At 42.9% G+C, this 17,113-nt stretch overlaps 1 protein-coding gene across 1 annotated transcript in view; it reads left to right on the top strand.

The window, feature by feature from the left end:
* CDKL1 (cyclin dependent kinase like 1) overlaps positions 1-17,113 on the top strand; it is an 85,512-nt gene that overhangs the window by 49,422 nt on the left and 18,977 nt on the right. The window contains exon 4 of the mRNA XM_073608635.1: positions 13,370-13,442. Within this exon, the coding sequence (XP_073464736.1) occupies positions 13,370-13,442 (73 nt within the window). The remainder of the gene's footprint in view (positions 1-13,369; positions 13,443-17,113) is intronic.

The following is a 17,113-nucleotide window of genomic DNA, read 5'->3' as shown; positions in this document are numbered from 1 at the left end:
TCCTGCACTTCCAGGTCTGAGCCCGCTCCCGCTGTGGATGGACGCAGTGGGAACTGAAATCTTCCAATGGGCACACTAGTTCTGGTTACCTGGGGGTCCCCAAGAGATTATCTTAATTTGCAGGGATTTCTTCCCACTTCCTGTTTTAGCTATTAGACAGGAAGTGAAGCTAAATCTCCCTATTGGGACAAAGATGGCAAAATTAAACATTAAAGGTGTTATAATCCTCCCTTACTCTACCCAAAAGGAAAAAAAAAAAGGTTTTGCCTATAGCTCTATAGCTCTGCTGTAGAGAAAAGTGAGGTCACCGACCTGTGATGACTGAATCACAACGCCAACTAAACACAATTTCATATTCAAAGTAGTTCACTTGTGTATTTAGCTGTTTGCCTAAAAATTTGGCTTAACAGTAGTAGCCTCCTGGGGTGCTACATAGGCACTGCTAGTGCAGTGATCTCCACTAGCTTCTGGGGCCTGTGGCTGAGCGGGACGTCCAGTGGGGACAACAGCATACAGTATGAGCTGAATTCCCCTCCTTTTGGAAGATTTTGTTGCACCTCTGGAACAGGAAGTGAATGAAATTTTCCAGGGGTTTGAACCCTGTCTAAAGCCGGGTACACACAATCAGATTATCAGATGAATTTTCGTCCGTTTTGTGTATGCTGCTAGTCTCATATCGAAAGTGAAGAGGTTACTCAACATAGAAAATTCTCAAACGACAGAATTCAACTTCTGAAGTGATTTAATGTGTTGAATTGTTTTGTTTGTGTTCTTTCATTTCTGAGCATACGTAGTCTTGCTCTTACAATTTTTTTTTCGGATGAAAAATGTACTTGTTGAACGAAAATCGGACGTTGCGTTCACACAATACAAATTTTAGAGCATGCACATCCAGTTTTTGTCATCCGAAAATTCGTAATTGGCTGTCGAAAGCACCATACTAACGATCAGAAAATCAGCAGATCGTTCATCGGACTAAATTTTACTTTTCTGATCGTCTGTACGGCGTTGGGTTGTACATACACTTTAAATTCTAAAACTATAAAGGGGTTGTAAACCTTTGTGTTTTTTCACCTTAATGCATAAGATGCATTAAGGTGAAAAAACACCTGTAACCCCCCCCCCACCCCCGTTTAACTTACCTGAGCCCTGGAATTTCACACGGTCTTCTTCTGCCCAGGGTTCTCAGCCCTTGATTGGATAGATTGATAGCAGCGCAGCCATTCTGCTGTCAATCAAATCCAATGACGCGGGTGCTGGGGGGCGGGGCCGAGTCCGGCATTCGCGTCTATGGACGCAAATGCTGGACTTGGGAGCGCTCCCGCAAGGTAACCCCTCCGGGAGAGCCCTTCTCCTAGGGGGTTATCTGATGCGGGGAGGATCCACGAGAGCCGCCGAGGGACCCCAGAAGAGGATGTTCAGGGCCACTCTGTGCAAAACGAGCTGCACAGTGGAGGTAAGTATGATATGTTTGTTTAAAAAAAAAACAAAACAAAAAAAAAAAAAACGAGCCTTTACAATCACTTTGAACTCTTTAATTTTTTCAAACATTTTTTATTACCATTTTTGATATAGTAGGGAATGATTGGGGATTTCACCACTGGAGATATTTGTTTTTATTTTATATTCTGTAAACGCAACAGGAAGTGAGAGTAAATCAACCTCTCCCTCTGTCACCCTTTCTCCCTCTTCCTTCTCTTTTCTTTTTCCTTTCTCCTTCCCCCTCCTCACTTCCTCAATCCTCCTCCTTCTCTCTCTTGGAACAAATGCACCTATTGGAAGACTTCCCCTCTGTTACTGTACAGGTGATGACTCTAAATTTTGGGTTTCCCTCACTTTGTGTGCCAAAATAACAGGAACAGAGAGGAAGTTTCTTTCCCTCTGCCTCCCCCCACTTCCTCTCTTCCTTTTATTTCATGGAACAAGTGTCCCTATTGGAAGACGTCCTCTCTATTACTGTAATGTTGACAACTCAAAAGTAGTTCACATATGTATTTAGCTGTTTGCCTAAAATTTGTCTTTAAAGTGGAGGGCCACCCTGAAAAAGAAAATTTCACCAAAAATCCTAAAAAAAAAAAAAATTTAAACTTACCTGAACCCTTGTTGCTAGGCAGTCTTTCTAATCTGCCTCTTCCTATTCGTGTCCTGTTCCTCATTGAGCGGCCCCATTGCCTTCTGGGAACTGTGTGTGTTCTCAGAAAACCACGGGGCCATTCACAGAGCGCCGTGCCACTTGCGCGTGCGCTGTAGGGAACCGGCTGTGGAGCCGCAAGGCTCCACTGCCTGTTTCCCTTACCTAGGATGGCGGTGCTGGGACCCGAGAGCCGAGGGACGGATCGGCCTCGGGCGGCTGACATCGCGGGCACCCAGGACAGGTAAGTCTACTTATTTAAAGTCAGCAGCTACAGTGTTTGTAGCTGCTGACTTTAAAAAAAATTTTTCGCTGGCCAGAATCCCGCTTTAAAGAAAACATTTGTAACTTACATTACTAGCTTAGATACAGGCATACCTCATTAGACTGTAAACTACTGTATCACAACACTGTATCCTGGCCTAGGCCGACAAGGCCCAGGCCTAGGGCAGCACTTTGCAGGGGGGCGGCATGGAAAGGGTCCCCGCTGGGTTGCGCTACACTGTAATGCCCCGTACACACGGTTGGATTTTCCAACGGAAAATGTGTGATAGGACCTTGTTGTCGGAAATTCCGACCGTGTGTGGGCTCCATCACACATTTTCCATCGGATTTTCCGACACACAAAGTTTGGGAGCAGGCTATAAAATTTTCCGACAACAAAATCCGTTGTCGGAAATTCCGATCGTGTGTACACAAATCCGACGGACAAAGTGCCACGCATGCTCAGAATAAATAAAGAGATGAAAGCTATTGGCCACTGCCCCGTTTATAGTCCCGACGTACGGGTTTTTTACGTCACGGCGCTCAGAATGATCGGATTTTCCGACAACTTTGTGTGACCGTGTGTATGCAAGACAAGTTTGATCCAACATCCATCGGAAAAAATCCTAGGATTTTGTTGTCGGAATGTCCGATCAATGTCCGACCGTGTGTACGGGTCATTAGTGTAGCACCAGTCTTATGGGGCAGACTGGGCTGAGAGGCAAATTAGTCTAGCGCCCCCTAAAAGCAACTGCACTGCTTCCGGTATGTGGGTGGCTGGCATTCTGCAACTGTGGGGGGGGCTGCTTATAATTTTGAATGTCCTATCATCCTGTATCACAAACCTTCCTCACTGTGCTATATGTTTTCTGCTGGTTATATCTTCTTAGTCCTCCCCATAAAATTATCAGAAATTTGTGCTTAAAGTAGAACTATAGGCAACACTTTTTTTTTTTCTCATTTTGGATAGAATAAGGGAGGGTTTAAGGCCCTGTCAGTTTATTTTTTACCATCCCTGTCCCATTGCAGAGATTTCCCTTCACTTCCTGCCCCATAGCCAAACAGGAAGTGAGAGGAATGCAAATTAGGGGAATCCATTGCCCCCCCAGGCCCTTAGAACTAGTGTCCCCACTCGAAAATTTCAGGGCGGGTCTTAAACAGCAAGGGGTGTGTCCTTGACAGGAAGGAGTGAGTCATATTTAAATTAGGGGGTGCACGAGTTTAATCAGGCCTAGGGCAGCAAAAAATCTAAATACACTACTGCTGTATCAGTCTTGTGATCTTTTCTTATGGCAAGTCCTTCCTGTGTAGAAGGGAGTGGTTGTTAATGGTGTTGCACTACAGTGATTGATGTCCCTACCTCTTCCCCTCCTTTGCTTCCATAGAAGTTTTTTTGTAGGCCCTGGATGTCAGCGATTGCTGTTTACTTTTAGCATTGTGCAAGCTATATTTCATTTTAATGCACTGGCCTTCATCCTGCACAGCGACTTGGTGCCATGGTAATATCTGATAAATCATTGGAGCAGCTTGTGTATTGGATGAAGGACTCGCCTGAATCTGATTAATTGAGGTCTAGTGTAAATAGAAGGCCATAAGTAGTGTTGACATACAGTATCGGCAGAATGAATGAACAAGATAAGGGGTGCGGGAGTGCCACTTAATCCTCGCTGATCTCAAATAATAAGGATTAGAAAAACAGATCTAAAGTCACATTCTCTTTCCTGTTTCAGGTTGACATTTTTATGTTTGCGGTTTGTGTCCCTGTAAAATAGAGTTGTCATTAAAATCTACACTCTTCATAAATAAGTATGGCTCATGTCAGTGTTAGGCAGGCCATACATTATGCAATTTTCGTTCCTTCAACCACGAGTTGAAGGAAAGAAAATTGTTCGATTTAACCATCAATGCAGTCAGTGTTGATGGAGGAATTCCTCCAGCGGTGCTATTATATTCTGCTGGCGGGGGGGCCTTCCCCACTGGCAGAATACAATGATCACTGCTGGAGACTATAGCTGCTGGCAATGATGCTGCGAAAAGATCCAACAGTCCATCCGAACTGTATAGCATGGAGGGAGGAATATGTGCTTGGGTGGGGAAGCAAAAAATCAACAGAAACAAGGCGCAAATATGGATAACCAATTTCAGAACTTGCTTTGGACTGACCATATATTTGGTTTTAGAAATAAGGAAATTATGTATTAGCTTAATAAGGAGATAAGTATTAGATTTTCCAATAAGAATGCAAAGTCTGTAAATTATTAAATTCCATAATAAAGAAATATAAAGGAAAAAAAAAAAGGAAAAATAGTCACCGAGCTAAGGCCGCTGCTCTCAGACTAAGAAGACCAAATGAGAAGAAAACATGTGCCAGTGCCTATTCAAACCCTCAGAAAGGAGCATTCCACCCACCAAGCGCCTGATTAAACCCACAGAAGACCCACAGAAAGGGGGCCTAATTCAACCCACAGGAAGGCAGCAGCACACAACTGGGCCAAAAACATAGACCAGTCTAGTAAAGAGCACATTCAACAGCGCTAGTAGGCCATACATTTATAAAAAACACAGTTTTATGAATGTATGGCATGATGGATTTAGTAAAGGAGCAGCTATAATTTATAGACTACTGTAAAAATGTTAGATTAAAAAAATGTTTTTTGCAAAAGAAAACCACCGACACTTGTAATAAATTACCACATGAGATAATACGGTAGTTACCAAACAATTGAAAAAATACTGCATTCGTTATTTAACAATAAATTCTTAGTGAATTGAACTTTCACAACTGATTTACCACATGTGTTATTTTACAGCATTTTATTTGCTGTTATTTAACTCTTAGTGGATTTACCCCCATAGTCCCTGTTCTCTAATTTACATGTCATCCACAACACTTGGTAAGCATTCCGCCATTTAGAAAAATGATCTCGATGCCACACTATTATTTGTAAGATTATATGACTGAGTGACATTTTGCTTCAGTATAAATCTAATGTAAAGCCCCAGTCTTGCCCCTCAGTGGTAAAGCCCCAGTCAGTCAGGCAGAGGTCTTCTAGAAAAGTGGGTATCAACCCTATTGAGACCAAGGCCCAGTAAAATCTTCCAAAATTTTCGATGCCCCAACTGTAAAATTGAATACTCCCCCGTTTAAAGTATGGGAATGTAAAATATATATTGAAATGCTGGAAGGCTTTGAATGGGGCTGGGGGAAGGTGGCCATTCTGGAGGGGGTTAGGGGACTCTGCAGCAGACTTGGTGGCCTTGTAAGAGATGAGGTTTCTGGAGAGGTCTGGTGGTCTCTCTAGGTTGCTGGGGACTTTGCAGGGGCTAGGGGCAGCTGTTGTAGGTTGGAAACACTATGGGGGGGCTGGAGGCTCTTCAATAAGCTGGGGGGCACTTGCAGGGAGCTGGGTGGGACTGTGGGAGGTTGGAGTCACTGTTGGTGGTTGGGGGAACTGCAACCCACTGTGGAAGGTTGGGAGGCATTTTAGAAGCTGGCGAGCACTGTCGAAAGTTAGGGGATCTGCAACTGACTGGAGAGCCAGTAGGAAGGAGGCTGCCCACGGCCCGGCAGTAGGCCTTAGCCCGGTGGATCACAACCACTATTCTAGGAGGCCTAAAAGCTGGTAAAGGTTGAAGTTGTTCCAATATTTATAAAGCTTATCTCTGTCTTTGGTTTTCTACTTCCATGTCTAAGAGCCCAACCCATCTGAAAAACAATAGAGCCCCTTTTCCCTAATTACATGTCATGCACAACACACGACCATTCTGCAACTTAAAAAGATTATCTCCATCCCACGCTATTATTGGTGAGATTATATGACTGAGTGACATTTAGTCTCTTGTGCTACTTAATAAAAGGCCAAGGCTTGAAATTCCTTGTCATAAGCAGACACCGTTACCAGCTAAGTGCAGGTTAAGTGCTTGTAACTTTGTGAAGCAAGCCGCACTAATCTTTAATATGAAGAAACGGTAGCCAAAACAAACAGAGGTAATACAGGGAAAGTAGAATTCTGCGCAATTTTGCTGCCCTGACCTGACCATATTAAAACAATTGCAACACTCCAGCTTCTCGTGTATGTAAATAGTGTGTCACTACCAGCGAGATCCGCATTATGGAGCGTTGTCACAGACGTCACGGTTGTTGCGTGGGATTTTCTGTGACTAGGACAGTTGTTGTGAGCTTAAACTAGGCAAGGTTTTTGACCCTTAGGTCAAGACAGGAAAATCTGTTTATTATTCATTTATTCATTTAAGGGATTTACTAATCTAGCGCTGAAAATGTACACAGTGCTTTACATATTTTACATTCACCTGTCCCTGCCCTCAAGGAGATTACAGTCTAAGGTCATGCATATTATTATTATTATACAGGATTTATAAACAGTTTGCACAGGGCTTTACAATGTAGGGAGACAATACACCAACAGTACAATTCAAAACAAGAGGGTTAGAGGAGCCCTGCTCCTGTGAGTTTACAATCTAAGAGGGAGGGGCTTGTGAAACAAAAGGTAGGGACTGTGAGGGATGAACTGATGAGGGGAGTAGAAGATTTGGTTGTTAGCTGGAGGCAGGATAGGCCTCCCTGAAGAGATGAGTTTTCAGGGATCGCCTAAAAGTGGACAGAGTAGGAGATAAAAGGACAGATTTAGGTAGTGCGTTCCAGAGGATGGGAGAGGCTCTGAAGAAGTCCTGGACACGAACATGGGAGGAGGAGACACGGGAGCTAGAGAGCAGAAGGTCTTGGGAGGAGCGGAGATGACTGTTTGGGTGATATTTGAAGATAAGATTGGGGATGTAGCTCTGGGCAGAATTGCGAATGGCTTTGTATTTTATTGTTAGTGTTTTGAATTGTATTCGTTGGGCAATGGGAAGCCAGTGGAAGGATTGGCAGAGAGGAGTGGTGGTCACTGAACGGTTGGTAAGATGGATGAGTCTGGCAGCGGCATGCATATACTCACATGCTACGGCCAGTTTATCCAATTAACCTACCAGTATGTTTTTGGAGTGTGGGAGGAAACCGGAGTACTCGGAGGAAACCGGAGTACTCGGAGGAAACCCACGCATGCACACTCAATGCAGGTAGTATAAAAAAAAAATAAAAAAAAATAAAGAAAACACTTCCCTGGGTGGCTACATTCACTCGGTAGCCATGGTTGTCACCCAGGCTGGATTTCAAACATGATACAAAAAGGATATAATATATTATATGTTATATATAATATAACAATACAAAAATGGTACACCACTTGCCCCCATCTATAGCTGGCTATCACGGTAAGAAGCATCGGAAGGCTAACAACAGTTATAAACAAGGCCAAGGATAAATCCAAGGAAAAAAAACAAGCTTAACTTACCGACCAGCCCGCAGACAACCAAGTAAACCTGTCTAACAGTATGCGTTAAAAGCAGAGGTTTAGTCTGCACACATTTGCAAATGCAGCCACAGAGCCTCATCATGGCACCCTGGTATCTGTGGTACCTAACACTAACTTATAAGTGTCCTCACAGTGGAGACACATGCATTCTAAAGGATAGGTGAGAGCAGGTGGACTGAAGGGGAGCCACCCCTCCTTTTTTGAAAACACTTTTTATTGAGTTTTGTGTGAAAAGAAATTACAAAATAAAGCCTCTGGGCATACCCCGGCTTAAACAACACACATTGTAACAGTCCTATAAGTTCTAATATATCTATTGTAACAACTACAACTTAAACTGCTCGTGCTATCAATTTGAAGGGATATTGGGAAGGATAATGGATCATGTACTTTGGATGACCACTCCAGGGAGAGGTGCTGAGGCTGGGGGAAACGCATCTAGGTGCACCATCAAATATCAGCAAAATTAGGTCTTCAGCGCTACAAGACATTTGGTTAGAGTAAACAAACAAAGGGAACTAGATCTTATTGTGCTGCGATCGAGATGTCTGAATCTAGCCACACGTGCCAAATTTTGTCAAACTTGGCTGGGCAGCATCAAGCGAGATAAACCGCTTTGTATAATGGCACCGCTGAGTTGATCAACAATTTCCATGAATTCAAGGTGGGTACCTCTGGTTGTTTCCATTTTATGAGTAAAGCCTTCCTAGCATAAAATAATAGAGTCCTATTAGGGTTCTCGTTGCTCGGCGGCGGGCCAAAGGGCCGACCAGACCCAGCAAGCAGATCGACACCTTCAGGGGAACATGGATCATGAGCAGAGTTTCTATGAATTTTGTGATCTCCATCCAAAAGAACTTGATCCTGGAAAGGACCATAACATATGGTTGAAGTCAGCTTCAGCTATACCACATTTCCAACAGTTGGAGGAGCAATTTGGGTAAATTTTGGATAGCCTTTGGGGTGACAAATAAACCCTGTGGATCAGTTTAAATTGTATCAACCGATTTCTCTTACAGAGATAAGTTATAGAAAAGGATACTCCCAGGTGTCTTCCCAGTCCTCCAATTCCAGATCAGGGATCTCGCCCTGCCACTTAGAGAACAAATCCTCCAGACCAAAATGGACTGAGGGTAATAAGGCCTTGTAAATGGTAGAGGTGGATTTGACCAGAGGGACATCCCCTAATGTGGACTCAAGGTTGGACCGTAGGAGAAGCACTGGGGTGGATCCAAATTGGGCAGTGAAGGCCAGTGTTAATTTTAGTCTTAGGACTAAAATGGCATTTTAGTTTTTGTCTCATTTTAGTCTTTTGACTAAAATGGCTTTTAGTTTTAGTCGTATTTTAGTCATCTCAATTGTTTTAGTCGTATTTTAGTCAACTAAAATAGTATTCATTTAGTCGACTAAAATGTTTTAGTAAATTAACACTGGTGAAGGCGTGGCAAATTTGAAGAAATCTAAAGAATTGTCTTTTAGTAAGCCCAAATTTCAAGCCATCCCTTCTTAAAGGTACAGTCCACCTGCTCTGCTCACTTAAGCTCGCTGGAAGTAAAAAGGGCACTGCATTTCTGGGCAGATCAATTTTCTGTACTTGCTGAAAATGTTCTTAGCCTAAAAAAACAAAAACAAATGCAGTCACCACTTCTAACGACTGGTAAGCTGCAGTGTATTAAATGTTTGTTCTTGGGTTTAGATACACTAGAAATATTATCCTGCTTTATTGCTCCTGCATAAGATATGGCTTCTGTATCTGTCACTAACGAAAGTTGATGAGCTTGATGTTTTTTTTTTTTTCTTTGTTTGTAGCCGTACTGCCCTACCCAGCTTTTTTCAGCGGTGGGCTTTTTTTTTATATTATTACCTATTTAGTGTCAGACACTAAAAGGAAATAAAAAAAGTGAATGTCTATTAACCCCCAGCATGGAAGAGGTTAATTTGGAGCAGGCCCTGTACGGTTTGCTATGGTGATAAGAGCCATAGTATTTGGATCTTTATGAGGGTGGTTTGAATTGACAGCTGCTTTACTGCCCATCCTGTGTGCCTGCGTTTTTTATTACTCTATATGGGGGGAAGGAATTCATTACCGCTTGGCCCTTTTGTCTGTTTCTGTGGCAGCGCAATCCATTAATTGATGGGAGGTCAGGAAACGGTTAATAGTGGAGATCTTTGTAGATTTGTTCATCACCTTACTATCCGTCTTCCATGTAATGGTCAGCGGCTTTCTCATGGTTCTTTTTTTTTTTTTTTCCACTACGAAATTTAATAGGTTATTTCTAAATATCGTAACGTTTTAGCAGAGAAAATATAATGTTACACACAATTCTGTTTTATTTAGCTGCATGGAGTATACCTGTTATGGTGAGCAAATACCTAAACAAGAGGTCAAGGGCTATCGCTCTTCAGGTGCCTGTACAGACCTTTAAAGCTGAATACTAAACAGATATAAATGACAGATTATTGCAGTTCTGTAATCAATATTACATCATTAAAATAGATGTATGGGCAATGTTTTTTTGCCATATTTCCCTTGTGGGTTATAGGAGTGCCCTTACTTTTTCTCGCCTGTGACCCAGAATCAGTTGATAGCGAGCTATTACTATCAACTGACATGGTGGAGCCGCTCCAGGCTTTGAAAGGATCCTGACAATATTGTTGAGATCCACCCAGCTGCCTGGTTGACAGCTGGCTCCGCCTTTCAGCACGCAGCTGAGAGCCGGAGCCACCTGTGCGCCCATCAGCTGTGCCCGCCCATCGCATGTCAGAAGACTGTGAGCAGGTCTCAATAGAGCCAATTCACACAGCTCCGGGACAGCTGCAGAGCGAATTGCACAAGAGTCCTGTGCGTCTTCTGGTCCATTTCAGGTCCGAATTCAGCCAAAAATTCGCACTGAAATCGAACCTGAAATGGTGAACAGGGATGCACCAGACTCCTGCTGTGAGCCGCTCTGTACGGCAGTGTGAACCCATCAGACTTGTCCTGACATGCCCCCGCTGCACAGCTATTCAGTGGGAAGCTCAGTGTGCTGCTGCTTCTCCTCCCCCAGCTCCTATGCAGCTGAGAACAGAGGAAACATGATCACTTATAAAAAAAGGGAAATCTATACAAAAATGTTTTGCCTTTCATTTCTATTTTAAACCGAATGAGCTATTTTACAAGGTGATTGTTTACAATCACTTTAAGAAGGTACAGTAGGTTTATTTTTATACAAACCCCACATTTCTTCTTTACATTTTTTTTTTTTTATGCAAGCAGTGTAAGTACCTGACTTTCACTATCGTATCATCCTCTTGCAGTCTACTGTACTGTCTGTACAGCAGAGCTAAAAGTGTGGGGGGGGGGGGGGGAAGCAGCACAAGGAGCCAGTCAGGAGCCAGGAGCCAGTCAGGTGTGCTGCAGTTGCAGGAAGCATACCAATAGAAGGAGAGATCAGAGTGACAGATGAGAGCACCAGTCTGCTGCATTTCCTTTTACTGTCCAGTCACAGGGTAGGGAGGGGACCTGTAAGTTAAAGTGAAACATCTAGTGGAAAAAAAAGATCAGGTCCAATGCCTTCCTAGACAGGGCTGAGCTTTGTGGGAGAGCTGTGTAAATCTCTGGACTAAATGGACAGAATTCCAGGTAAGACATCTCTCATATGTGTATATTTCCTTGGTGTATTTAGCCATTTGCCTCAAGTTCAGCTTTTAGCCCTTTTCACACCTCTGTGTGCAAAATGTGCATCATGGTGGCTAAGTGGCTTTAATTTTTTTTATCATGCAACAATGGGATCCTGGGTCTAGGTCTGACCAGGAATTCTAAAAACATGGAGTCTGTAAATTTTTCCTCTTTCCTTGGCAAACCCTTCAGCTGATCGAATGTCTTCTCCAAACCCCCCAAAAAACAATTGGCTGGTTAAATGCTGTCTATCCAAGAATGGCCCCCCTACTGTGAACGGGCATCTTGGTTGTGGTGGAGACATGCGACTCCATGATCCTTTGGAGGTGGTAACTGAGGTGAATGGCTTATTGTTTTCCACAAATTGTTGTAGCAAAATCAGCACTATGTATAAGAGTAAAGGTGGTCACAGATGGATCGAAATTTGGCCGGTACCTCTTTTGTGGATGGAAGAATCTGTGTACAGATTCACTTCCAGCTAACCAATTATCCATGGTCAGCTTTGGATACGCTAAGGTCTATATGAAGTCCTTCTCTAGGTTTTACCACAGTCCTCCATGTAAATTACCAGCTCTATTACTGCTATGCTCCACGATTCATTGTTACCGTGGACTGGTAGCTGGTACCAGTGTTGGGACAGGGCTATCTAGAGCCCAGGGTAAAGATGCCAAATGGCACCCCGCCCCCCCCAAGATGTATGAGCATTGTGTGTCAGCAAAAGTTTGAGCACTAATCTAAATTTCCTAATGCTGCGTACACACGACTGACCTTTCCGGCAAACTAGGTCCAGCGGTCTTCCCCACTGACTTTCGGCAGAGGTCCGACGGACTTTCAGAACAAATGGACTTGGCCACACACAAACAGACTAAGTCCGGTCGAAAGTCTGTTCGTTTTGTACGTGATGGCGTAAACGGGACAAAAAAAGGAAGGTCAATATCCAGTAGCCAATAGTTTCCCTTGCGTTGTATTTGGTCCGTTGGACTAGCACACAGACGAACGGTTTTCCTGATTTTTAGTCCGTCGGACAGATTTGAAACGTTCTATTTCTAGGTCCGTCGGATATTTTCCTCAAAAAACGATCGGACTAGCCCACACACGATCGGATTGTCCGACTGACTAATCCTGTCGGACCTAGTTTGCCGGAATGTCCGGTCATGTGTACGCGGCATTAGAAAGCCAAATTCTCCCAAACATAAATTCCCCCTCTTACCAGTACAAATTCTAACCCCCAATGCAATCCCCAACCCTGCATAAATCTATGCCCCCCCCCCCATCCCCTCTCACAGCTCATATTGTCTCCTTCCCCAAATTCCCCCCTTGTAGCACAAATCTTTTACTCCTCAAATTTGCCCTCTGAGCACAAATCCCCCTCAATCATCCCTACTAGTACAGATCCTCCCCCTCAAGTCATCCTTCCGAACACAAATCCCCCCCCCTCCCGAAAAACATCCCCCCTCCTAGCACAAATGCTCCCCTCCCAAATCGCCCCTTCTAGCACCCCCTTCCCCCCAAAAAAAACACCTCCCAGCACAAATCCCCCCTCTTAGCTCTACACCCCCCCCCAATCCCCCCACAGCACAAATCCTCTCGTTCCCACAATATTTCCTTCTAGATCAAATCTGCTGTATTGCTGTGATGGAGAAGTTTCATTTTCCTTTGTATGGCTCAGTAATAAATACATAAGAATGCATCCCAAGCCCGGTATAGGGATGGTTTTACCTTGACTGACCTAATGCGACAGGAATGTAATTTCTACAAACTGACTAACTAAAGGAATGTGTGCTATATACCTTTATATACCTTAAAAGATAATGCTAAACATAACACATGACGGTGATAAAACATACTGGAACATAACATTGACTTGTTGGCTGTGCATATTCTGTAAAAGGGAAATTTGGCTGTTCTGATTTTCTTTTATTTTCTTTCTGTTTTCTTTAGTGTACCAGAACATCTTGTAAAAAGCATAATCTGGCAAACGTTACAAGCCGTCAACTTCTGCCACAAACACAATGTAAGTACAGCGATTTTTTTGGGAGTCTGGTTAATCCGATTCATGTACTAGACATAGAAGGGTCCATTCACATGGGGCGCTTTACTGCAGGCCTTGTTCAGGTTCATGTTTTCCCACTATAGAAATGCATAGGTGCTGTGTGCATCCCCATACCAGCGCCCTATTCATTTCTATTGGGAAACGCGGCTGCACAGACACAGCCTCTGTGTCCTAATAGGATGTGCAGGTGCTGGTCCATGAACGCACCCTGTATGTGTTCAGGGACCTGAACCCGCTCTCGCCCGCATGTCATATAGCAGCTGTATCTGTGCAGTTGGGTGTGCAGTTGGGTGTCCCAATAGAAATGAATGGGACGCTGGCATGGGGATGCACGCAACCCATGTGTATCTCTGGACCGGGAAAACACGGACCTGCACGAGGCATAGTAAAGCACCCCGTGGGAAAATTTTTTGGAGGGTTAAAAAGATGTTATACTTACCTGCGCTGTGCAAAATATTGCACAGAAAGGTCCATTTCTTCCTCTTCTAGCAGTCTACTGCCGGCGCTGTTAGAAGTTTATTCAAGAAAAAAGTTCCATCCTATTCCTTTGAATGTTTTTATTGCTACAGTTGAAAAACTGCCTTTTATTTAACCACTTGCTGACCGCGCTATAGCTGAATGATGGCTACAGCGCGGGCAGCGCGCTCTGTGATCGCAGTTTCCATAGGACACTGCTGATCACAGATTGAGGTAAAGAGCCAATCAGCAGCTTTTTACAACGTGATCAGCTGTGTCCAATCACAGCTGATTACGGACATAAACAGAAGCCAGTTATCGGCACTCCTTTCATGCTGACAGCATGAGGAGAGGAGAAGAGAACCGATAACTGGCTGCTCTAAAAGGGACATGTACACTGATAATCAGGGCACTGATTATCAGTGTCCTGATTATCAGTGCAGTCCTAACAGTGCCCACTAGTGCTTCCTACCAGTGCCCATCAGTGCCTCCTAGCAGTGCCCATCAGTGCCACCTATCAGTGTCGTCTATCAGTGCCCCCTGTCAGTGCCACTTGTCAGTGCCACCTATCAATGCAGCCTCATTAGTGCCTCCTCATCAGTGCTCACCAGTGCCGCCTCATCAGTGCCTATAAGTGCAGCCTATCAGTGCCACCTAGGGTTGCCACATCATCCCTTTAATCCAGGACACACATTAATTACACAGGTTCTTTGGCTGATTAAGGTGGTAATTAAACTCACTTGGTGCCTTATCTGCATTAAATCAGCCTCAGAAACTGTGTAATTCATATGTGCCGCCTACCAGTGTCCATCAGTCCCACTTATCAGTGCCTACTCAGTTCCCACCAGTGCTGCTTCATCAGAGCCCATCAGTTCAGCCTATCAGTGCCCATCAGTGAAGGAGAAAAATTACCCGTTTGCAAAATTTTATAAAAACTATGAAAAAGTCTTTTTTTTTTCAAAATTTTCGGTCTTTATTTATTTAGAAAAAATATTAATTAAACACCACCAAAAGAAAACTCTATTTGTGTGAAAAAAATGATAAATATGTCATATGAGTACAGTATAGCATGACCGCACAATTGTCATTCAGTGTGAAAACTGAAAATTGGCCTGGGCAGGAAGGGGGTATAACTGCCCAGTAGGCAAGTGGCTAAACAAAATTCTACTAGTGTATGGCCGGCCTCACTGTGTCATCCATACACGTCCTACAGATGACATACCCGGAGGCTCCCTAACTGTCAAATTGTGTTTACTACTTTTCTCTTCTTGCTGGAGCCATTAAAGACCAAATTTAGAACCAATTAGCATTTCTAGGTGGATTACACTGTCCTTCCCCGTCTCATCTTTCACTAATCTGTCTTGTGACACCCGCTCTCCTGTTGTGATCATTGTATGTGCCAGGGTTTAGGTTTTAGCTAATTGTTCTTTAGTTTGTCAATAATTAACTCTTTGGTTGATACAAGATAACAAAACAAAATCTTAACAGAGGAAATATGGAAGCTACCACTGGTCATTTCTTTTACACAGTAGTGAGCGAAATTTTTCATTTCCTTGAAATTTCTGTAAAAATTTGTAGTTTTGGGCTAAATTTCACCATATTGTCAAAATGCATGTGATGCAAAAAAATAAAGTTACACCCAAGCACATAAAATCCCCCCCCCCCCAAAAAAAATTTTTGAGGCCCCCTCAACCCCCACATATATGCACAAACGTAAACGCATGCATCCGGGCACCTACATGTGAAAACGTTGATTGCGATACACATGTTACATATCGCCGCACACTCCAGCAATAATTCTAACACAAAACATCCTTTGTAACAATAAACTGATACCTATAGTGGGCTTTTGAATTGTCGCCTATAGAAAATATAGGGTACTAAAGTTTGATGCCATTTCACGGGAGCACAAAAATTTAAGGTTTAGCATGTTTGGTATCTATTTACTTGGTACAACCTCTTATGTAAATAAAGTGTAGCGCTATGTGTAAAAAAACATAAAAATTGAATTCAAGCTATCTTACGATAGTAAGGTAAATAGAAAATATTATAGAAAATTGAATGACATGTGACCTAAAAAAGAAATAGCATACAAAGCATAATAACAATACACCTGTGAATAGTGAAAAAACCAGACCAAAAAATTCATATATATATATATATAAAAAATCCGTGAATAAAGTCCATATATGTTAATAAAAAGTGTTCTTGAAAAAAGTGATTTTAAAATCAAAAACCACCACCAACAGTCTCTGAGGATTAGCTGATGAAGACAACAACGGAGTGTCACTGATGGGTGAAACGATAAAGCACCAAATCCAATGTGACATCTAAGTGTGTGCCAAAGCCATCACCATAGCATCTGAGGAGGCTTACCAGAAATAGAGGACTTGAAAAAGACATATGCCTTACAAGTCACAAAAAGCTTGTATAGCCGCCAAGGCTAGCAGGACAAACATCGGATATCCACAACTTCAATTGAGGAGGAAAGGGGGTCTGTCAGCAGCCTCAATCGTCCCGACGTGTGAACAGGCCAACCGGATGTTTATTTGGAACCATGAGAAAAAGAAGACTCACATGGCATAATATCGTTTTTAAAAGGCATACATTTATTAAAAGTAATAAAAAAGGAACACTCACATGGTATAAAGATGTAACAGCTTAAATGGTATCAGAAGCGGTGATCATAGGGGGTCCACCCAACATGTTTCGGCTCATTAGCCAACCTCGTCTTTTATAATTTACCAAAAATATGGGTAATTGATTGCGTTTGTTTGCCCTAAAATTCACGTTAGTGTGTTTTTTACTGAAATGTTGCGTTTCCTAGACCTTTGCTGTAATACTATATGACATAAAAAATTGGAACTACCACTACTTTATTCTCTAGGGTATCTGCTTTCAGAAAATATATATTTGTGGGTTTTGTGTAATCTTCAGGCCTAAAATTATTTTTTAAACATGTGTGCAAAAAAACACAAAAACGGCTCTGGCAGCGAAAGGGTTAAATGCAGAAGATTTTTTACCTTAAAGCATTTGTTACCCTTAAAAAAACAAAACAGATCCTGTTCCCCTAAAGCATGTTATAGAGCACAGGGCTTGTGCTGTGTCATTTGGCCCCTTCTATCGCCTAAAAAACATGGCTGATCCTGCCTGGCTATGCCGTTCCCCCTGTAAAC

The sequence above is a fragment of the Aquarana catesbeiana genome, linkage group LG13 (assembly GCF_042186555.1).
Source record: "Aquarana catesbeiana isolate 2022-GZ linkage group LG13, ASM4218655v1, whole genome shotgun sequence".
Taxonomy (NCBI): domain Eukaryota; kingdom Metazoa; phylum Chordata; class Amphibia; order Anura; family Ranidae; genus Aquarana; species Aquarana catesbeiana.
Note: the sequence above shows the minus strand (reverse complement) of the source record. Positions and strands in the feature narration are given on the sequence as shown.